General features: G+C 39.5%; 1 protein-coding gene across 2 annotated transcripts in view; it reads left to right on the forward strand.

Moving 5' to 3' along the window:
• Nucleotides 1-23,902, forward strand: part of MCCC1 (methylcrotonyl-CoA carboxylase subunit 1) — a 63,816-nt gene that overhangs the window by 21,518 nt on the left and 18,396 nt on the right. For both annotated transcript variants that reach the window (XM_082839875.1, XM_082839876.1), the window contains 6 exons: nt 482-629; nt 717-838; nt 9,331-9,442; nt 10,987-11,068; nt 18,892-19,019; nt 22,088-22,271. In XM_082839875.1, the coding sequence (XP_082696001.1) occupies nt 482-629; nt 717-838; nt 9,331-9,442; nt 10,987-11,068; nt 18,892-19,019; nt 22,088-22,271 (776 nt within the window). The remainder of the gene's footprint in view (nt 1-481; nt 630-716; nt 839-9,330; nt 9,443-10,986; nt 11,069-18,891; nt 19,020-22,087; nt 22,272-23,902) is intronic.

Genomic DNA, 23,902 nt, shown 5'->3' on the forward strand with positions numbered 1-23,902 from the left:
ACTGGGGCACGAACCCGTGTCCCCTGCATCGGCAGGCGGACTCTCAACCACTGCGCACCAGGGAAGCCCAAGTTTATATCTTTTAAATACAACCATAGGAAGACTAATTGAAATGGTTTGTTTTAACTATAATAGACATGTTAATTATACCCTTTTGTCATCATAGGCAAAAGTTATTTATTTGCCACTACAGTGAGTTACAGAAAATATTCAACTAATTAGTGTTTCTAATCAATATGTTAATCAGTTTGGGGGATTAAAAACAAGGTGGGATGAGCTACCACATGAAAACTGGATTGAGAAAACTAATAGATATTTTAACATTTGTATTAATATTTGTTGTCTCAGACTATAGTCCTTTTACCTATGGAATGTTTTATTTTTAAACTTCCATTGTATTTTATAGACTAGGAAGTATTTGTGTTTCTCTTGTATGAAATAATCCATAGATTTAAGACATCTTGGTTTTTTTATTCTAAAGCACAGCCAAATCCATCATGGCTGCTGCTGGAGTGCCTGTTGTGGAAGGTTATCACGGTGAGGACCAATCAGACCAATGCCTGAAAGAGCATGCTAGGAGAATCGGTTACCCCGTCATGATTAAAGCCATCCGTGGTGGAGGAGGAAAAGTAAGATTGCGCATGCTCGTGTTTTCCATTTTGGGCTATCTAATTTGTTTTACTTATGTTGTAGTCGTAACTATCTTTCCATATTAGGGTATGAGGATCATTAGATCCGAAAAAGAATTTCAAGAGCAATTAGAATCAGCGCGGAGGGAAGCTAAGAAGTCTTTCAATGATGATGGGATGCTGATTGAGAAGTTTGTGGACACACCAAGGTGGGTTCAGCTTTTTTTCCTGACTCAAAAATTTTTTAATTAATTAATTAATTTTTGGCTGCGTTGGGTCTTCGTTGCTGTGCGTGGGCTTTTCTCTGTTTGCGGCGAGCGGGGGCTACCCTTCGTTGTGGTGCACGGACTTCTCGTTGCAGTGGCTTCTCTTGTTGGGGAGCACGGGCTCTAGGTGCCCGGGCTTCAGTAGTGGTGGCACGTGGGCTCAGTAGTTGTGGCTTGCGGGCTCCAGAGCTCAGGCTCAGTAGTTGTGGCGCACGGGCGTAGTTGCTCTGTGGCATGTGAGATCTTCCCGGACCAGCGATCGAACCCGTGTCCTCTGCACTGGCAGGCGGATTCTTAACCACTGCGCCACCAGGGAAGTCCTCAATTCATTTCTTGTTGATGGAATTTAGAGTCTTTTCAAAATAAAAAAAAAATTCTTTTAAGAAACTAAGCTCTATCTTACAGATAAAGCATCATTTGAGATGCTCAGAAAATGGTAATAGCCAAATTGAATTGTAAGTGATATGTTAACAAATATACTAATAGCTCATCCTTATATTGCACTTAACCATGTGCCAGGTTCTAAGTATTTTACATATACTAAGTAATAATCTTGCTATCCTTCTATTTCTAGTCTAATTCCTGCAACAATCCCATTAGGTGGACCCTGTTCCCATTTTTCAGGTGAAAATACTGAGCAACAGAGTGGTCATCTGACTTGCCTGACGTCTCCCAGCTGGGAAGTGGTGAAGCTGGGATTTGAATCCAGGCAGTTTGACTCCAGAATTCACACTCTAAGTGACCACACCAAACTGCTTCTCTGGGTACCACTATAGCAGATACTATGTGGATTTCTAATTTATTTTATTATCAGGAATTTTATTTTCATGTGTATTGCTTAAAATAAGGTATTGATTATAAAAGCTTCTTGTTTCATAGATTTTGTGTTAAATACACACACACACACACGCACACGCACGCACACACACACACACACATACACACACACATACACATAAACCTGTAAGTCAAGTGACTTTATAGAGAAAAATTCATTTGGGGACCATGACCAGAGAGAGATTTACCTTGAAGGTAATGAACTAAAGCTTCAGGCCCTTCTCTTGCATGAACCTCTTTGAAGAACCTGTACCCAATTTTGTACTCATCTTAAAGTGGGCTCCCAAATTGTTTTTGTTTCAAGCCCTACAAAACTTAGAACTGTCCCTGAGCATGGCACAGTAATTAAATTCGTTTAGAATGTGATAGTTAAAAAAAACAAAAAAGTCAATCTCAAAAAAGCCCAGTTGATTAGGAGAGCACAACGTATGCCACCTATTAGTGGGAAATAAGGCAAAAATGGAGGAAGGTCTAAGGTGAATTGAAGGTTCCTTTCCACAGTAGCTTTCAGAAAAGGATAGGCTAACTATCCGCATTGGCATACTCTTGAGTTAAAATTGTCGTGGAGACATCAGCTAGCTATTTCAGTGACTGTAACTCAACGCCTGCAACATTTTTGAAGATGTAGATTCTTTACTTGTGAAATGTTAGCTAAATATTACCTCACATTGTAATTTATACTCTCAATACCTGGGAAGCTCCTGGGAATCAAGGACCTGGTAGTTTCTTTCTTTTTATTTTCCCATATATATTACCTGGCATTATTTTCTTCATGATAGGCATCAGTAATATTTTTTTAAATATAGAAATAATATGAATACATTACAAACTTGGAAAATACAAGAGATGGAAAACCAAGTCAGTCATAAGCTCATTCTCCTAATATAAGTATTAGCATTTCTACATATTTCTCTTCTGTGTTTTCTAGTAATAACATTTCAATATCATGATAATCACTATTTTATATTCTGCTAAGTAATTATCTGTTGAGTTAATGGAGTACAGAAGATTGTCAGGGTGGTACTGATAACTGAGAAAAGTAGAAATCAAGATGTATTATATAATAAATCTGATCAGAACTATTGAGCTTATCTGAAAGTTTGGGATAGATAACAATATTCAAAGTGTACTATTTTAGAGAATTAAAAAAAAAATCAGATTCCTTCCTCACTTCATATTCAGTGCACATTCTAGAGGGATTAAAAATGTGGGAGGGTATCATGATCCCTGTTACAGATGGAGAAGCAGGGCCAGAAGGTGAAGTATCGACCAGTTCTCAGAGTCACGTCTGCCTGCCGATGCCTGTCTGGCTGCTCCAGGGCCTCCAGTAACTGACCTTGTATAGCACCTTCATGAGCAGAAGGCTCAGATCCAGCTCCTGACCTAACACACACATGAATCATGAGACCAGGACCCATTTCCCAGGCATGTGACCTGGGCAGTTGCACAGGGCCCTAAACTCAGAAGGGTCCATATTTGGTTTAATACCCCGTGGAGGCATCTTAAAATTCTTAATAACATTTTAAAAGGGGCCCTGCATTTTCATTTTGCAGTGGATCCATAAATTATGTAATGGGTCCTGCATGTGACTTTGGACGAGAAAAGGAACAGATGAGATGAGGAGATCTGGCTGGGGCAGCCACAGAGGAAGCAGAGGCCAGGGGTCGTGAGGGCCCTCTCTTCTCGGTTCTCAGCAGATCCCTCCATCCCCTGCTTTGAAAGGAAACAATGGCTCCTGCTTAAGAGGCTTAACCTCCCCAGCCTTTTGGGTCAAGCAGATTCTGCATATGAGTCATATCATATGATATTTGTCTTTCTCTGTCTGACTTCACTTGGTATGATGGTCTCCGGTTTCATCCATGTTGCTGCAGATGGCATTGTTTCGTTCTTTTTGGTGGCTGAGTGATGTTCCATTGATATATGTACCTCATCTTCTTTGTACATTCGTCTGTTGATGGACATTTGGGTTGCTTCCATGTCCTGGCTGTTGTAAACAGCACTACAGTGAACACTGGGGTGCATGTAATCTTTTGAACCATGGTTTTCTCTGGATATATGCCCAAGAGTAGGATTGCTGGATCGTATGGTAGCTCCATTTTTAGCTTCCTGGGGAGCCTCCATGCTGTTCTCCATAGTGGTTGTGCCAGTTTACATTCCCACCAGTAGTGCGGGAGGGCTCCCTTTCCTCCACACCTTCTCTAGCAGTTACTGTTTGTGGATTTTTTGATGGCCGCTCTGACCGGGGTGAGGTGATGCCTCATTGTAGTTTTGATTTGCATTTCTCAATTGTACTGTTTTTATGTGAAAAAGAAATGGGACTTTTTTTTTTTTTTAACCTTTGGGTAAAACCTATAGGGAGGTCTATTTTAGTTAGATCTTTGTAACACAGTAGGTGAGGGAAAGTTTTGCGAATGTTTTTAAAGACAGTTGAGAGAGGGGGAGATGTTTCCAGAGGGTTGTGGAGTCTCCTCTGGGCCGAACCCTGGCAGCCACGCAGGCCAATCCTGCTCTGTCCAGTGGAAGACTGGCTACTGCACGTCTCTTCATCTTACTGATAAAGCTTCTAGGAGGCAAATATTTGTCAAAGCCAACGCCATGGGGCTTCCCTGGTGGCACAGTGGTGAAGAATCCGTCTGCCAATGCGCGGGACACGGGTTCAAGCCCTGGTTCGGGAAGATCCCACATGCCGCGGAGCAGCTAAGCCCGTGTGCCACAACTACTGAGCCTGCGCTCTAGAGCCCATGAGCCACAACTACTGAGCCCACATGCCACAACTACTGAAGCCCGCACGCCTAGAGCCCGTGCTCCACAACAAGAGAAGCCACTGCAATGAGAAGCCCATGCACCTCAACGAAGGGTAGCCCCCACTCGTGGCAACTAGAGAAAAGCCCATGCACAGCAACAAAGACCCAATGCAGCCAATAAATAAATAAATAAAATCTATTTTAAAAAACTGTGAATAGGAAAATAAAAACTTTAGAACTCTTAGAAAATATCAAGGCATTCCTACTAGAAACCAGCTGCATCTGTCCATCTAGCCAGACCCCAGCAGTGGCTGAATTGGAGTGACTGGGATTTGATGTACTTCTTGGTTCTCAAACACTGTGCTCCAGAACCTCTAAGTTAGATAAAGCAACACAGAAAAGGATCATCAGAAAAAGGAAAATAACAAGGGTGATTTGACAACCGCAGAAATCCTAACAGAACACAGATCCTCAATGAGCTTCCCTTGTAAACAACCAAAGGAAAGTGTTTCCAACTTCTGAGAAGTCAGGGAAGAGCTATGTTGTGCTCCTGGTGTGGCCCCGGTATGTTCACTTCAGAACCTAGAGTTCCTGCTCTAGTGCCTTCTTCCCTGGAGCAGCTAAAGGGTAAGGGAGAGTCAGTGGACGTGGTAAAGTTTTACAATTGGAATTTGAAAAACAAACAGCTCAGCTCCAACATGCAAAGAGCATAGAAGTTGTTACTCACACCCAAAAAGCAAGTAAAAATCTGAACAAAATAAAAATCAATGAATTTTAGACCCATCAGAGAACTGAGGCCACAAGGCAAACCACCACCCTGAAATCTGGGCAGGCAAGTGAAGACAGCAAATCACAGCCAAGATCAGCTAACCTGGAGCAGAAGCTGCGGGAGCCATAAACTGATAGGGACACTTAAATGGGAATTTTGACAAATTACTAGAGGCTGCGTGTGGACTAGCTTGATGGTGACAATTTTGGTGACAAAACCAAATTTTCATAGGTTTTTCCTCCAAGGACACCACCAAGTTCTCAAAGTGAAAAATCCAAGAAAAATTCCCTCACATTTTGGGGCAGGAGGAGGAAAAAAGAAACCATTCTGAAATAGACCCAGAGCTGTCTGTTCTCCCTACCAAAGGCCAGCACTCTAAGGGGAACTTTGCCAGAGCCTTTTCTGTCCCGGGGGAAGGGCAGTTAGCCAACTCTAGTCTTCCTGTTTCACGTAAGGGAAGAAAAAAAAAAAAAAGCTAAGAAACACTTCTGAGGCACACAGGGACACAGACCCACTGAAAGACCGAGATTTAATCCTAAGCTTATAGAATACTTTCCCTTGCCCACACCCTACTGCCATGTCACCAGGGCTCCTGTATAATAACCAGGTTACAACCGAAAGAGCTGCAAGACACAGACTCTGATTAAGGGGTTCTTAGGGAAACCCAAAGACAAAAGGAGAAAAAACAAAACAAGGACACTAGAGGGAACTGAAGCCTCTGGCACCTGTAGCTACTGCAGACATTAAACACAGCCTGCCTCCTAGCCAGGCTAACATAAAATCTCACATGAAAGTTTTGTTCACCTCAGTTCCTGTTCTGTGACACATTAGGCCTGGCATTTAACCAAAAAAAATTACAGGGCATGCTAAAAGACAAGAAAAGCATGGTCTGAAGAGAAAAAGCAAGCATCAGAACTGGACTGAAATATGATACAAATTTTGGAATTATCAGGTTTAGAATTTAAAGTAACTAATATGTTAAGGGACCTAATGGAGCAGTAGGTGACATGCAAGAACATATGGGTAATGTAAGCAGAGAGATGGAAACTCTAAGAAAAAAAATCAAAAGAAAATGCCAGGAATCAGAAACATTGTAACAGAAATGAGGAATGCATTTGATGGACTCAGGGTAGACTGGACACAGCTGAGAAAAGAAACAGTGACCTTGAACTTATGTCAGTGGAAACTTCCCAAATTGAAATGCAAAGAGAAATAATGAAAACAAACAAACAGAACATAATATCTGAGAATTGTGGGACAATTTTAAAAGGTGTAATATATGCATCATTTGAATACTACAAGGGGAAGAAAGAAAGAGGCAGGAGAAATATTTGAAGTAATAATGGCCAAGATATTTCCAAAATTAATGACATATATCAAATTATAGAACCAGGAAGTTCAGGGTATACCAAAAGCAGGATAAATGTCAAAAATTTTTTGAATCATACTAAAACTACAGGAAACCAAAGACAAAAAAAGTCTTGAAAAAAGCTACAAGGGAAAAACACCTTATCTATAGAGGAGCAAGGATAATAAATACATTAGACATAGCTAGTAGGAAGCAGCCACATAGCACAGTGAGTTCAGCTCAGTGCTTTGTGACCGCCTAGAGGGGTGGGATAGGGAGGGTGGGAGGGAGACGCAAGAGGGAGGAGATATGGGGATATATGTATATGTATAGCTGTACACTTCGTTGTACAGCAGAAACCTACACACCACTGTAAGGCAATTATACTCCAATAAAAATGTTAAAAAAAAAAGAAGAGGGCTTCCCTGGTGGCGCAGTGGTTGGGAGTCCGCCTGACGATGCAGGGGACACGGGTTTGTGCCCCAGTCCAGGAGGATCCCACATGCCGTGGAGCGGCTGGACTCGTGAGCCATGGCCGCTGAGCCTGCACGTCCGGAGCCTGTGCTCCGCAACTGGAGAGGCCACAGCAGTGAGAGGCCCGCATACCGCAAAAAAAAAAAAAAAAAAAAATTAAAATAAAAAAAAATAAAAAAGAAGAATAGTGGGTCGTGAACAAATTTAAAAAAAAAAGAAATACATCAGACTTAAGAATAGAGTGGACTGTTGAAATAAACACTGCATATTTTCAAGCAAAAAAAAAGAATAGAGTGGAGTAAAATATTTATAAAGGGTTGAAAGAAAAAAAATCAACCTATAAAGTCCAGTGAAATTATCCTTCACACTTGAAGGAGAAATAAGGACTTCCTCAGACAAGCAAAAATTGAGGGATTTTGTCACCAGTAGACTTGCTTTACAAGAAATGGTTAAGTTCTTCAGGGAGAAGGAAAATGATGCAGGTCAGAAACTTGGATCTCTTTAAAGAAAGGAAGAGCGATTGAGAAAGAATAAACAAAGGCAAAATAAAATCTCTTGGTTTTTTTATTCTTAATTGATCTCACAGATAAGTTTATTCAAAATAGTAATAGCAAGAATGTGTTTGGTGTTAGTAGCTTAAGGGTAAGTAAAAATAGGAGGAAAGATCAAGGAAGCACATCCAAAAGGAAGAAGTCAGCTCCTATTATTTTGTCAAGAGAATATGTTGGACAAGTTGGGAAATTTTTAAATGGAACATTCAGTAGAAATGATATATCAAGAAAAAAAATTCTTCCAAGTGGTTTAATGAAGTGTTTCATGAGGTAAACAGAAAGGAAGAGAAATGAGCCACTGTGCTGAAATAGTACATTTATAAGACTTTATGGGTTTTTAAAAAAATTTCTTCTATGTTTGACAATTTTTATTTTAAAAACTCAACAGAGGGCTTCCCTGGTGGCGCAGTGGTTGAGAGTCCGCCTGCCGATGCAGGGGACACGGGTTCGTGCCCCGGTCCGGGAAGATCCCACATACCGCGGAGCGGCTGGGCCCGTGAGCCACAGCTACTGAGGCTGCGCGTCTGGAGCCTGTGCTCCGCAACAAGAGAGGCCGCGATAGTGAGAGACCTGCGCACCGCAATGAAGAGTGGCCCCTGCTTGCCACAACTAGAGAAAGCCCTCGCACAGAAACGAAGACCCAGCACAGCAAAAATAAATTAATTAATTAATAAACTCCTACCCCCAACATCTTCCAAAAAACAAAAAAAACTCAACAGAAAAAAATGTTTGCTGGTCACTCATTTCTGTATTATGGTGGTGAATGTGTGAGGTGAGCTACAGTGTGAACATATCAGAATGAATCTCCTGAGAAGAATGCTTTCATGTTCACCAAATGGTCTGTGTTACCCTTATTTTCTTAAGTGTTATGTGCATATTTACTCTTTCTCTTTTTTAAAAAAATAAAGTTATTTATTTATTTATTTTTGGCTGTGTTGGGTGTTCGTTGCTGCACACGGGCTTTTCTCTAGTTGCAGTGAGCAGACTTCTCATTGCGGTGGCTTCTCTTTTTGTGGAGCACGGGCTCTAGGCACACGGGCTTCAGTAGTTGTGGCATGAGGCCTCAGTAGTTGTGGCATGAGGGCTCAGTAGTTGTGGCGCACAGGCTCTAGAGCGCAGGCTCGGTAGTTGTGGCGCATGGGCTTAGTTGCTCTGCGGCATGTGGGATCTTCCTGGACCAGGGCTCGAACCCATGTCCCCTGCATTGGCAGGCGGATTCTTAACCACTGCGCCACCAGGGAAGTCCTGCATTTACTCTTAATATGATTTCTGATAATTTTACACTCAACATTAAAGTTCCTTATCTTGTTTTTTATGATTTAATTTTAGTATATTCGTAAAAAACGAATGATCCATATAAATTTATTTCTTAACCTTTCTATGGATGAGCCATTATAATTTCCAGTCTGCCTTAGTTTATAAAATCTGACTGTAAGAGTTGCTTTTTTAAAATCCCCTGATCATAAAAATGTGTTTTCATTGACTTTTTGAGGATACATGAATTGTGACTGTAACTTGTAATTCTGATGTATTCAGATTTATCAGTCTTTTCCTTGGCAGTTTGTACTTGTGACTTGCCCCTACTGTGAGGTCATAAATATGGTCTCCAGTGTTTTCTGTCTTTTCTTATTTCTCACTCATTTCATATATATAATTTTTTTTCTTGAATGTTCAACCTACAAATGGAATCTTCTCATTGGGTTTTTAAATAGACATGTGGAAGTCCAGGTGTTTGGTGACCACCATGGCAATGCTGTGTACTTGTTTGAAAGAGACTGTAGTGTACAGAGGAGACATCAGAAGATCATTGAGGAGGCCCCAGGGGTAAGGATCTTGTAAAGAAATTTGTCAACTTCTGTATATTGTAAATCTCAGTCACTGACTTTTGGGTCAGAAATCTGTGAAGCTAGTATTCCCCCAAAGTCCTGCTGAACAACCATTCCCCAGTAGTAATACAGCCTCACTGCAGTGTTGGGGATGAGGAAGGGTTGATATTCTGGGGCTGCCATACTGAGGGCGCACTAAGACCATGATCCTTCTGGGTGGTATCTGGGAAAATCTGCTCTGATCCAAGTAGTATCTGACTTACAGTGAACAGCTACCATTTCCATGCAGATTTTAAATTGTAATTAACTAGTGTGTTTGAGGAATGGAATGGTCTTGTTCATTGAATGTATTTTTTATGAAGAACATTCTTTTAACTGGTGTTTCAGATGTTCTTAAAATATATTAGTCATCTTCCCAACTTGAAGGTTATGTTGTATAGAGAAGAGATTTGGATTTGCTCTTATTTGGCCACTTTTGCCCCCTTATAATTGTTTACATCTGAGTCTACCTCTTGATTGACTCAGGTCGTCACCCGGGTCAAGGCCTACTCCTAGGATTACCTATTTTCAGATTCACATTTCTTTGGAATCTGCTACTGCCGTAGGCCTCTTGTCCAAAGTTATATGCATGTCTTTTTCAATATGTATTTCTAAAAGGTCAGAGATCTAAGGTTTCTGATTAATCAGTTAGTTATTCTCATACTGTATTCAAAATTCAATTTCTGTTGCAGAGTATATTATACCATCTGAAGTAAATGTCAACAATAATTTCAATAAAGCCTTATTTTCAAGCAGTGACTGCTTAAATAAAAATCTGTAGAGAGCTATTTAACAGTGTTAAAAGGCTTTGCCTACTTATTGATATACATTTTATGAACCTTTTTTTTTTGGCCGCGCCATGCACGGCACGCAGGATCTTATTTCCCTGCGCCTCCTGCAATGGAAGTGCAAAATCTTAACCACTGGACCGCCAGGGAAGTCCCTGAACCTTTCTTATTAACTTATAATCTCAACATTTACCATTATTCCAAGATAATTATTGGGCATATGACCCAGATTGCTTTATCATCTTGAAACAAATAGAGATTCAAAGTTTTTTTATTGATATATGTAATTTTAAGTGGACATATGATCATGAGAGTTATTTTGGGGAATTCTGTGGCAGTCCAGTGGTTAAGACTAAGTGCTTTCACTGTTGTGGGCCTGGGTTCCATCCCTGGTTGGGGATCTAAGATCCTGCAAGCCACACAGCACGGCCAAAAAAAAAAAGAAAAGATATTTTGTAGGTACAAGGGACAGAGATATGTCATTATGCTAAGTAATATCTGCAATTCATAGAAATTACTAACAGAATCATTAAACTTTGGTATAGTTGAACTGTGGTATAAGACAGTATTTCATGCTGAAATGTACAACGTTAGATATTTATCCTTATCTCTTTAATGCAATATTTGATACATAGAAATGTACTATTGAATCTTAATGGAAACTTCGAGTAGAACAAAGTACTAATGGAAATTTATTTCAAATATTTTTTCATAGCCTGGTATTAAACCTGAAGTAAGAAAAAAGCTCGGAGAAGCTGCGGTCAGAGCTGCTAAAGCTGTAAATTATGTTGGCGCAGGTACGTCACGACTGGCTTCTAACAGAGGAGGAGGAAAATTCATTTGTGTTTTGAAAGACAAACGAGACATACACCTCTGAAATCATTGGCTTTCAAACTTTTTTGACTATATCCACATTAAGAAGTACATTTTACGTTGAGAACCAGGATGTAAATGTGCTTATGTTTATATACATGTATATTGGGGGAAAAACGTCACTAAACAGTACTTAGCCTAATTCTGTATAATGCTATTTGATATTTTCTATCCTATTTTGAAATAAAATTGCTAAAATGATTTTTTTGCGTTTTTCAAAATTAGTAAACTTAAATGTTTTAGAGCAGTTTTAGGTTCACAGCACAATTGAGCAGCAAGTTCAAAGAGTTCCCACACCCCGTGTCCCCCCGCAGCATAGCCTCCCCCACTGTAGACATCCTGCACCAGAGCAGTGCTTTTGTTACAACTGATGAACCTACATGGACACATCATTATCACCCAGAGTCCATAGTTTACATTAGGGTTCGCTCTTGATGTTGTACATTCTGTGAGTTTGGAGAAATATATAATGACACGTGTCCAACATGTAAACACCATTGTAATATCTTACAGAATAGTCTCAGTGCCCTAAATATGCTCTTCATTCCTCCCTGCCTCTAACCCCTGACAACCACTGATCTTTTTATTGCTTCTATATTTGTCTTTTCTAAAATGTTACATAGTTGGAACCATACAGTATGTAGCCTTTTCAGGATGGCTTCTTTCACTTAGTAATATGTATTTAAGTTTCCTCCATATCTTTTCATGGCTTGATAGCTCATTTCTGTTTAGTGTTGAATAATATTCCATTGTCTGGATGTACCACAGTTTACTTATCTTCTGACCTACTGAAGGACATCCAAGTTTGGTAATTATAAATAAAGCTACTATAAACATCTGTATACAGGGTTTTGTGTAGACACAGTTTCAATTCATTTGGGTAAATAACAAGAAGTATGATTGCTGGATCACATGGTAAGAGTATGTTTAGTTTTGTAAGAAGCTGCCAAAGTGTTCCAAAGTGGCTGTGCCATTTTGCATTTCCACCAGCAGAGTATGAGAGTTCCTGCTGCTCCACATCCTCACCAGCATTTGGTATTGTCAGTGTTCCAGATTATGGCTATTCTAATACATGTGTAGTGGTATCTCAGTGTTTTAATTTGCATTTTCCTGATAACATATGACATGGAGCATCTTCTCATATGCTTACTTGCCATCTGTATGTCTTTGGTGAGGTGTCTCTTCAGGTCTTTTGCCCATATATATTTTTTTAATTTATTTATTTATTTTTGGCTGTGTTGGGTCTTCGTTTCTGTGCGAGGGCTTTCTCTTGCAGCGAGCAGGGGCCCCTCTTCATCGCGGTGCGCGGGCCTCTCGCTGTCGCGGCCTCTCTTGTTGCGGAGCACAGGCTCCAGACGCGCAGACTCAGTAGTTGTGGCTCACGGGCCTAGTTGCTCCGCGGCATGTGGGATCTTCCCAGACCGGGGCTCAAACCCGTGTCCCTTGCATTGGCAGGCAGATTCTCAACCACTGCGCCACCAGGGAGCCCTGCCCATTTTTTAATTGGGTTGTTTGCTTTCTTATTTTTGAGCTTTAAGGGTTCTTTATATATTAGATAACAGTCCTTCATCAGATGTACCTTTTGCAAATATTTTCTCTCAGTCTGTGGCTAGTTTTTGCATTCTGTTGACATTGTCTTTCGCCAAGCAGAAGTTTTTAATTTTAGTGAAGTCCAGTTTATCAGTTATTTTTTTCATGGATCATGCCTTTGCTGTTGTATCTAAAAGGACATCACCATGCTCAGGGTCAACTAGGTTTTTTCCTGTGTCGTCTTCTAGGAGTTTTATGGTTTTGTGTTTTACATTTAGGTCTTTGAACCATTTTGAGTTAATTTTTGTAAGGTCTGTGTTGAGATTCTTTTTTTTTTTTTTGCATGTAGTTGCCCAGTTGTTCCAGCACCGTTTCTTGAAAAGACTGTTTTTTCTCCATTGTATTGCCTTTGCTCCTTTGTCAAAGGTCAGTTGTCTATATTTATGTGGGTCTATTTCTGGACTCTCTATTCTGTTCCACTGATCTATTTGTTCTCTCACTGGTACTTCACTGTTTTGATTACTGTAGCTTTATAGTAAGTCTTGAATTCAGATAGTGTCAGTCTTCCCATTTTGTCATTTTGTCAGACTGAGTTGGTTATTCGGGTCTCTTGCCTCTCCGTATAACCGTTAGAATCAGTTTTCTGATATCCACAAAATAACTTGCTGGGATTTTGATTGGGGTTGCATTGACTCTATATAACAAGTTGGGAAGAACTGACGTCTTGACAATGTTGAGTCTTCCTACCCATGAACGTGGAATATTTCTCCATTTATTTAATTCTTCTTTGACTTCTTTTACCAGAATTTTATAGTTTCCTCATGTAGATCTTATACATATTCTGTTAGATTTATACCTATTTCATGGGGCAGTGTGCTAATGTAAATAGTATTGTGTTTTTAATTTCAAATTCAACTTGTTTGCTGGTATGTCGGAAAACAATTGACTTTTGTATATTAACCTTGTATCCTGCAACTATGATGTGGTCACTTATTAGTTCCGGGAGGTTTTTTTGTCAACTTTTTTGAATTTTTTATAAAGATGATCAAGTCATCTGTGAACAGTCAGTTTTATTTCTTCTTTCCCAATCTATATACCATTTATTTCCTTTTCTTGTCTTACTGTATTAGATAGGACTTCTGGTACGATGTTGAAAAGGAGTGGTGAGAGTGGACATCCTTGCCTTATTTCTGATCTTAGGGGGAAGGCTTCTAGTTTCTCACCATTAAGTATGATGGTAGCTGTAGGTTTTTGTAAATCTTCTTTATCAAATTGAGGAAGTTCCCCTCTGTTCCTAGTTTGTTGAGAGTTTTTATTATAATTGGGTACTAGATTTCATCAAATGCTTTTTCTGCATTTATTGATATGATCACATGGTTTTTCTTTAGCCTATTGATGTGATAGATTACATTAATTGATTTTCTAATGTTGAACCAGCCTTGCATACCTGGGATAAATCCTACCTGGTCATGGTGGGATTTTTATACATTGTTGGATTTGATTTGCTAATATTTTCCTGAGGATTGCTTCATCAGTGTTCTTAAGAGATATTGGTCTGTAGTTTTCTTGTCGCATCTTTGGTTTTGGTATTAAGGTAATGCTGGCCTCATAGAATGAGTTAGGAAAAACTCTGTGTTCTGGAAGAGATTGTAGAAAATGGGTATAAATTCTGCCTTCAGTGTTTGGTGGAATTTACCAGTGAACCAATCTGGGCCTGCTGCTTTCTGTTTTGAAGGTTATTAATGATTTATCAATCTCTTTAATAGATATAGGCCTATTTAAACTGTCTATTTTTTGCTTGTGTGAGTTTCGGCAGATTGTGTCTTTCAAGGAATTGGCCCATTTCATCTAGGTTATTAAATTTGTGAGCATAATGTTGTTAATAATATTCCTTTATTATCCTTTTAATGTTCATAAGGTCTGTAGTGATGTTCCTTCCTTCATGTCTGATATTAGTAATTTGTCTTCTTTTTTTCTTAGATAGCCTGTCTAGAGGCTTATCAGTTTTATTGATCTTTTCAAAGAACCAACTTTTGGTTTTGTTGATTTTTTTTTCTATTTTCTGTCTTCAGTTTCTTGAATTTCTACTCTATTATTTATTTTCTTCTGTTTACCTTGGAATTAATTTGCTTTTCCTTTTTTGGTTTCCTAAAATAGAAGCTTAGATTAATTTTAGATCTTTCTTCTCTTCAAATATATGGATTCAATGCTATACTTTGCCATCTAAGTACTGCTTTCTATGCATCTCACAAATTTTGAAAAGTTGTATCCTCATTTTCATCTAGTTTAAACAATTTTTAGATTTCTTTTGAGATTTCTTCTTTGACACATGTTATGTAGTAGTGTGTTGTTTAATCTGCAAGTATTTGGGGATTTTTTCCAGCTATCTTTCTGTTATGATTTCTAGTTCAATTTATTGATTTTTAGTTTAATTGTGGTCTGAGAGCAGACATTATATGTTATCTATTCTTTTAAATTTGTTAAGGTCTTTTTTTATGGCCCTGAATGTGTTCTGTCATGGTGATTGTTCCATGCAAGTATGACAATATGTAATCTGCTGCTGTTGGATGAATTAGTCTATAGATGTCAATTATTCCATTTTATTGACTGTGCTATTGAGTTCATCTATGTCCTTACTAATATTCTGCCTGCTGGGTTTATCCATTTCTAATAGAGGGGTATTAAAGTCTCCAATTGATTAGTGGATTCATCTATTTATTCTTGCAGTTCTTAGTTTTTACCTGATGTATTTTGACACCGTGCTTTCAGATGCATAAACATTAAGTATTGTTACATCTTGGATTATTGACCCTATTTCATTTCCTTCTCTATGAAGAACTTCTTTTAACATTTCTTGCAGGGCAAGTCTACTGCCAATAAATTCTCTCAATTTTTGTTTATCTAAGATAGCCTTTATTTCTCCTTCACTTTGGAAGGATAACTTAACAAGATACAGAATTATAGGTTGATGATTTTTTTTGTATACTTGGCTAACTTTCTTGATAGATTTTTGAAATTTATTTATTTATTCATTTATTTATTTATTTATTTATTTTTGGCTGTGTTGGGTCTTCGTTGCTGCACATGGGCTTTCTCTAGTTGTGGCGAGCAAGGGCTACTCTTCGTTGCGGTGCGCGGGCTTCTCGTTGTGGTGGCTTCTCGTTGCGGAGCACGGGCTCTAAGCACGCAGGGTTCAGTAGTTGTGGCTTGCTGGCTCTAGAGCGCAGGCTCAGTAGTTGTGGCGCATGGGCTTAGTTGCTCCGCGGCATGTGGGATCTTCCCGGACCAGGGCTCGAACCCGTGTACCCTGCATTGGCAGGCGGATTCTTCCGTTGCGGAGCACAGGCTCCGGATGCGCAGGCTCAGCGGCCATGGCTCATGGGCCCAGCCGCTCCGTGGCATGTGGGATCTTCCCAGACTGGGGCACGAACCCGTGTCCCCTGCATCGGCAGGCGGACTCTCAACCACTGCGCCACCAGGGGAGCCCGGCAGGCGGATTCTTAACCACTGTGCCACCAGGGAAGCCCTTGATGGTTTTTTTAGACAACACTTTAAATAGTTCACTCTGCTGTCCTTGGTTGCATGGTTTCTGAGGAGAAGTCAGATGTAATTCTTATCTTTTCTCCTTTATAAATAAGGTGTGTTTTTTTTCCTTGTGTTCTTTCAGGATTTTTGATTTTCTGTACTTTGAAAATGATATTATAGGTATAGTTTGCCTAAGTATAGTTTTTCTGGCATTTATCCTGCTTTGTGTTCTCTGACCTCCCTGGATCAGTGATTCAGTGTCCAACATTAATTTTTAGCCATTATTGCTTCAGATACTGCTTTTGTTCCTTTCTTTACTTATCTAATGGTATTCCCATTATGCATATGTTACACCTTTTCTAGTTCTCCACAGTTCTTGGATATTCTGTGCTGGTTTTTTTCAGTCTTTTTTCTCTTTGATTTTAATTTTGGAAGTTTCTGTTGTCATATCCTCAAGCTCAGAGATTCTTTCCTTGGCTGTGTGCAATCTACTGATAAGTCCATCAAAGGCATTCTTTATTTCTCTTATGGTATGTTTGATCTGTAGAATTTTTTTTTTTCTTTCTTAAAATTTCCATGTCTGGGCTTCCCTGGTGGCGCAGTGGTTGAGAGTCCACCTGCCGATGCAGGGGACACGGGTTCGTGCCCCAGTCCGGGAAGATCCCACATGCTGTGGAGTGGCTGGGCCCGTGAGCCATGGCCGCTAAGCCTGCGCGTCCGGAGCCTGTGCTCCGCAATGGGAGAGGCCACGACAGTGAGAGGCCTGCGTACCGAAAAAAAAAAAAAAAAATTTCCATGTCTACTTATATTTAACTGTTCTTACATGTTGTGTACTTTTTCCATTAAAACCCTTAACATATTAATTAAAGGGTTTTTAAATTCTTGTTCTGATAATTCTATCAGATAATTATGATAATTATAATTCTATCATATCTGAGTCTGGTTATGATGCTTTTTCAGTCTCTCTAAACTGTGTTTTTTGCCTCTTAGGATGCCGTGTAATTTGTTCTTGATAGCCAGACGTTGATGTACCAGGTAAAAGGAACTGTGGTAAATAGGTCTTTAGTAGTGTAGTGGTTAGGTACAGGGAAGGTGAAATGTTCTATAGACCTGTGATTTAGTCTGTCTTTTGGTGAGCTTGCGCTCTGAACTGTGAACTTCATCAGTGTTTTTCAGTTGGTTTTTGTTTATTTGTTTTTTATTTATTCCCTTATGTGGGACAGAATGGCTGGAGTTGTGTATTTCTCTTCCCTCAATTACATTAATTAGGCCCTGATAAAATCCCAATAGTTTAGGCTGTAATAAAATAGTTTCTCTTAAGGACGGATCTTGTTCAGAAGAACAGAACTCTGGCATACTTCATATGGTTTGTTTTCCCCTCCCACTGCTGGGAACTCGAGGGGTTTTTTCTCCAATGTTCACTGTGAGGACCTGGTAGAGCTTCTGGAGGTAAAACTTATAAAAGTGTTCGGAGCTCCCTATAACTTGGTCCCCCCTGGAGTTTTTAACTCTTGGAACTGTCCACACTGAGCCTCCAGCAATTTGTCAATTACAGTCCAGGTTTTCCTTCTCCAGTATGTGTTCCCACAGAGGTTTTTGCTCATGGGTTTCTGTTCCAATAAGTTGTGAATCTCTGTTTTCACCTTTCTGTCTCTCTAATTTGGGGGGCAGTGGCTTGCCTTGTAACCTCATGTCTGTGATGCATCTAAGAAGAGTTGTTGATTTTTCATCTTATTCAGCATTTTCTTGTTGTCAGAATGGAATGGCAACTTCTAAGTTCCTTCCATGCTGGGCAAGAAACTGGAAGTCTTCACTAAATTTTTACAATCCACTAATAGGTTGTGATCCACAGTTTGAAAAGCAAGTTTTAAATCATATGGAATTAGCCTTAGGCTAAGTGAAAAAAATTCAAACACAAAAGACTGTATACTATATGATTTCATTTATGTGACATCCTAGAAAAAAACTGTGATAGAAAGCAGACCAGTGATTGACTGGAGCTGGGGCCTGGGGAAGGGACTGACTGCAAAGGGAACAAGGGAATGTTTTGGATGATGGAAGTATGTTGTATTTTCATTGTGGTGGGGGTTATATGACTGTATTCAATTGCTGAAACTCAGCACACAATATTTAAAATAGATAAATTTTACTGTCTGGAATTATACCTTAATAAAGTTGGGGGAAGTGTAGTACTCAATAGAATGTCACTAGATAAGACATTAACATAGTGTTTAGTTACTAAGTAATCTCCCAGTGGGTCACTAGAAAAAGGACTTTTAAAGACACTTCCAAAGCGCACAGTCAGGAGAAAAAAATGTTGTGTTTTCCTCCACAGAGTTAGAGTGAGATGGGATGTCACAGTGAGGTTTCCAGGGATCTTGGTACACAGAAGCAGTAACACATGGTCCAACCATGTTCTAACTGCTACAACAGTTGAGACTGATTCATAACCTGGGCTTACCATTTGCTTGAAACCCCAAATATACTTTCTATTGTTAAATTTCATGTGGCTCCATATTTTTGATTGAGAATCATTTGCTGCTGCAAAATGTGAGATGTTTTCTTCATGAAATGCAAAATGTTTACCATTGAATGAAGGCAGCTGTAAAACTTGATATAATCTATCAAGAAAGATTTTGATTCCTACTGATTATATACTGTTGAAATGTGACCCACTGTATTTTGTATTTAGGAACTGTGGAGTTTATTATGGACTCAAAGCACAATTTCTACTTCATGGAGATGAATACAAGGCTGCAAGTGGAACATCCTGTTACTGAGATGATCACAGGAACTGACTTGGTGGAATGGCAGCTTAGGGTGGGAGTATTTTTTCTATTAAAAATCAGTGTCGAGGGGCTTCCCTGGTGGCGCAGTGGTTGAGAGTCCGCCTGCCGATGCAGGGGACACGGGTTCGTGACCCGGTCTGGGAGGACCCCACATGCCGCAGAGCGGCTGGGCCCGTGAGCCATGGCCGCTGAGCCTGCGCATCTGGAGCCTGTGCTCCACAATGGGAGAGGCCGCGACAGTGAGAGGTCTGCGTACCGCAAAAAAAAAAAAAAATCAGTGTCGAGAATACATTCCCTTCTTAAAACCTCTTAAAAGGAGGCATTGCTTTGGACAAGGGTTCAATTCTTAGTGGTTGTCATGAGGATAGGAAAATGGGAGGTTAAAGGTGGCATTACATTTGATGCACTTTATGGACTCAGATTCCTAATCTGTCACTTACCATCTTTCCCCCTTAGACATGGGGCAGCCAGCAGGCGAACTGCTGTCACCGAGGCTTGCTTGTGACCACACTGTCTCAACACAAAGCCTTGTGCCCTGAGACCACATCATTCAGGTCCAGGCCATCATGAGATTTTAGAGGCAGGACAGATGCTAGCCAAGGTGAAATAAGCTAAGGAAAAGATGGGAATGAAGAGCCAAGGGAAGGGTCTAGATTAACAGAGGGGTCCACGTGCAAGTGCTGACAGACTGTTGATGGCCCGTGAAGGGATAAATGTAGCCACTCAGAGTAAACGTTTAGAAAATTTTAAAGCACTTTAACATTTCTGTGACACATCTACTGAATTTTACTGAAATCTTAAGTCTACAGCTGTTCTTCACTGGCCTGAATCTGAGTTCTACAAGCTTATTCCTTCAAATATTAATGATAATAACTTAGTCTGTTTTGTTCTCTTTATTGAAAACAGTAGATTTTTACAACCTGTTGTTTAATATAAAAAATGCTTTTAAGTAGTATGAATATTCTTGATCTCTGTAGGATTCTTGGTTCTTTATATATCCTGAAACGAAATTATTTTTTCCACGTTGTGATGCTAAAGTCGTGATTATTTTGATAATTTTGTCTTTGCAGAACTTCTGTGGACAATAATATAACGTTTCTTTTGCTGGTTCTTTGGAGATGATTGGTGGTTTTAATTAAGCCATAAGATTATTCTGGGCCTTCTGGGCATTGGGAGCTAATGAAAACCAGGCACATCAGGCTAGTAAGTGTTCGTAAGTGTCAGGAAAACTGTAGCGGGTTTAGAAACTTTTGGAAAGAGTGCTTATGTTTCCAGAATTCAAGGAAAAGAATATTTTTTTCTGAAGCGGTAACCACGAGAGTCCAGAATTTTGAAATCATGAAGGATAAAGGGTTTCCAAGGATTAAAGAGGAGAAAGCTTTTGGGCATTAGAGGGACGAGCAGACATTTATTCTGCAAGTCAAGAAACTGTAAGAGCTTTAGAAAGAAAAATAGGGTTTTATCATCTGGGGAGGGTTTCTAGAACTTAGGGATGCCATTGGACCCTGTTTACAGTGTTCAAGGTACTTTGGAGTCTGGCTTCCAAACAGAGGTAAAACAAGGGGCCTCTCCATGTGGTGAGGCAAGAGTTCAAGCTCCAGGACCTGTCTCTGGAGTCACCAGCTTCCTAGAGCAAGGGTGCAATGATGTGAGCACCCAGGCTGCAGGTTCAGATGGTTAGTGGTTTCAGGAGAGGCTGGTAAAATATCCAAGGTCCGGGGCTTCCAAAGAGTCAATGTCTAAGCCCCAGAGAACTCAGATGGTACCATTTTCTAAGTACCCAGAGGCATGGTTGGGTCAGTCTCTTCTGGGCCCATATAGAAGCCAACTTCAGAGGAAAACAGATAGGCAAAGATAGCCAGGTTGAAATTGCGCTATATAGTCAGCAATAAGATCACATCTTAGCATACGGACATATGGTCATTCTTTTCCTTTTTTATACTAAAACAAATAGAATTCTATTTTTTTTGAAATAGAATTCTTTATTAGAACATTAAAGAGTATTTTATTATAAAGGATAAGAATGAAATGATAATAGCTAACACTTACATAGTGCTTACTTTATGCCAGGCATTTTTCTCTGAAGCATTAAGAGGTTACAGAAACTTACCCAGAATGTGAGTATGCCCAGAACAGAATAAGTATAGAGACAGAATTTGAACCCAGGCAATACGGCTGCAGAGTCTTTGGTTCCAAACACCATGGCATAAAGCCATTCAATTTAGTCCATTGTCTTTTCATTTTCACTGTTGTGGTTCCTGATTTTTCTTATCTACAGATTTAAAGAGATGAGACCTCTGCTTGTTTTACACTTACCTGTCTAGTTCAGTGTGCTGCTCAGTTAGAGTTTTTCCCTGTATCTTTTGCTATCTCAGTTTGTCATTTTCTCTTCTTGGAGGAAAACTTAAGGGAAGAGAGAAGAGAGTGACAGTGTGCCCTCCAATAGCCTTTTCCAAGTTATATTAGTTGAAGAGAGATTTGTTGTATTAGTATATAAGAGCCAAAATAATAATAATATCAGTAGTGGTAAACAATGCTGATCATCCTGTTTATAATCTGGTATCTTGCAATAAACATAACAACATTTTAAGAACATCATGTTCCTCTGTTTGTTTTGCTTGATCACTTGGTGATGAAGATGACAAAGATGACTAATGCCACGCTTTAGGCATAGCTGTGAAAATAGTCCTAAACACCAACTAATAATTTACTATAAAAAAGCTTGATTTGGTAACTGAGTGCTAATGTTTTAAATGAAAACTGAGAATATCTTGCCAGTAAGAAATTTCAGTTTTCATTATATTGAAAAAGCACTGATACTTATATTTGTGATTTAGTCATTGGTTTGCCTGTTTTCTCTATTTAAAAATTCTAGAAACCCATTGTAATAAGTACAGTATTTTCAAGCTGCATCTGTTTTTTAATCTACTTTTGCTTTTGCCCAATACTCGAGTAGGTGGATAAAATAAGAGTTTTTATTTGGCTTCATTATAAAGTCCTGATGTACATTTTACGTAGAAAAGGATAAGACCGTCGACTAAGTCTCATAGCTGCTAGAAGGTGGATATTCATAAGAAGCACATACTCTTCTTTTACCAGATTGCAGCAGGAGAGAAGATTCCTTTGAGCCAGGAAGAGATAACTCTGCGAGGCCATGCCTTTGAAGCTAGAATATATGCAGAAGATCCTAACAATAACTTCATGCCAGGGGCTGGACCATTAGTGCATCTCTCCACCCCTCGAGCAGACCTTGCCACTAGGATTGAAACTGGAGTACGGCAAGGTAAAGTGAAATAAAGCAAAAAGTCTCAGTGTTTAAAAATTGTTAGTACATTATTGGTTTTGTATGGGGTCTTTTCCCTATGTCTTGTGGATATATCTAGTGTGCTTTAAAAATAAAGGATTTAACTGATTTCTCTGTAATCTTTACTTTTCCTTCTGGAATAGTCATTTTTAAAGAATAACTAGTATTTTTAAGCAGTACTACTCTCTTTTTTGAAATGCAGCAGCACTTAGTGAAGCCTAAGCAACAAATATTTTGTGGGTACTGTTTTATATTTTTTACTTTGCCTAGTTCCAAATATAATTTAAGGTGACTGATAACTGCTATGTCCAAGGCACTCTGCCTTCAAGGTACTGAAAGTCAAGCTGAAAAATTAATAAATAAATTTAGTGCAAGCTAAACAGTAATAAATAAAAGAAAGAAAAGAAAAAAATGACAGTGCAAGAACTATCACGATTCACATATGATTAATACCGATGGTCATAACAGTTATTTAGTACTTACTATGTACAGGCACTGTTCTAGGTGATTTTTCTACCTGGGCTCCTTTAACTATGAGAACTACCCTATGAATAGATGTTATTATCACTCCCATTTTCCAGATGAGGAAGCCAGGGCACAGAGAAGTGACTTGTCCAAGGTCACCCTTGGAGCCAAGATTCAGACCCAGTCGTTCTGGCTCCAGGTTTTATGCTCTGAGCCATCACTGTCTACTGCCACCTTAACTTTAGTTGCCAGAGAAGTTATACAGATGGTGAGTGATAAAATACAGCAATTCTCAGAATAACAGGTTATGTTAGGCTGGTATAATCAGGACATGCTTCTAAGAGGAAGTCTGGAGTGGATTTGAGTAAGCAGATTTAACAGCATACAGAAAGGTAAAGAAAAGAGGATTTAACTAAAGATGTGTTTGAAGAACTGTGAGAAAATATGTGGCTGGAGAAAAGGGCTCAGGACAGTGAGTAGTTGGAGATATGGCTGGAAATACAGAATGAAAGCAAATTGTATAGGGTCTGGAAAGCCAAAATGAATGAGGACTTCTTAATGATAAACTGGCAGCATTTTGAGAGTTCTGGCTAACCCACAGCAAGATTTGGTAGTCAGTAAATTTTTTCATATCAGCGGCACATCATAGAGAGAAGAGGGAACTTGCAATAGAAAAAAGGAATCTGTGAGGCAAGCAAAGCTTGCAATATACTTTAATAAAGGTGCTCAAAGGATAACAGAGATATAATTCTAAAACAGACTCCCAGATTCACATCCTGGCACTGAGGAGGATAATCTAGTCTAGGAAGATTTCCCCAACCCTCCTCTTTTGTGTTCCCTGAGTCCCTTGTGTATTCCTTGGGCATTGCCCTTTTATATTATCTTATGATGATCTTTTACTCGTTGTCTAGCTTCTCCATTAGACTATAAGAGTCTTAAGAGAGGGACTGTGTCTTCTATGTTATAATTGCAGGACTTTGCTCAACCCTAGACCTAGAAGGTGTTCAATATGTGTTGGTAGGTGGGTGGGTGGATGGATGGGTGGATAAGGAAGTGTGATCTAACCCCTTGATTCTACAGATGAAGACTCTGGGGTTCAGAGGGGTCCAGTGGCCTGTCAAAACCACAGAAAGGTCCTAGAACAG

The sequence above is a fragment of the Leucopleurus acutus genome (genome assembly GCF_964270905.1).
Source record: "Leucopleurus acutus genome assembly, chromosome: 5".
In the NCBI taxonomy this organism is placed as follows: Eukaryota; Metazoa; Chordata; class Mammalia; order Artiodactyla; family Delphinidae; genus Leucopleurus; species Leucopleurus acutus.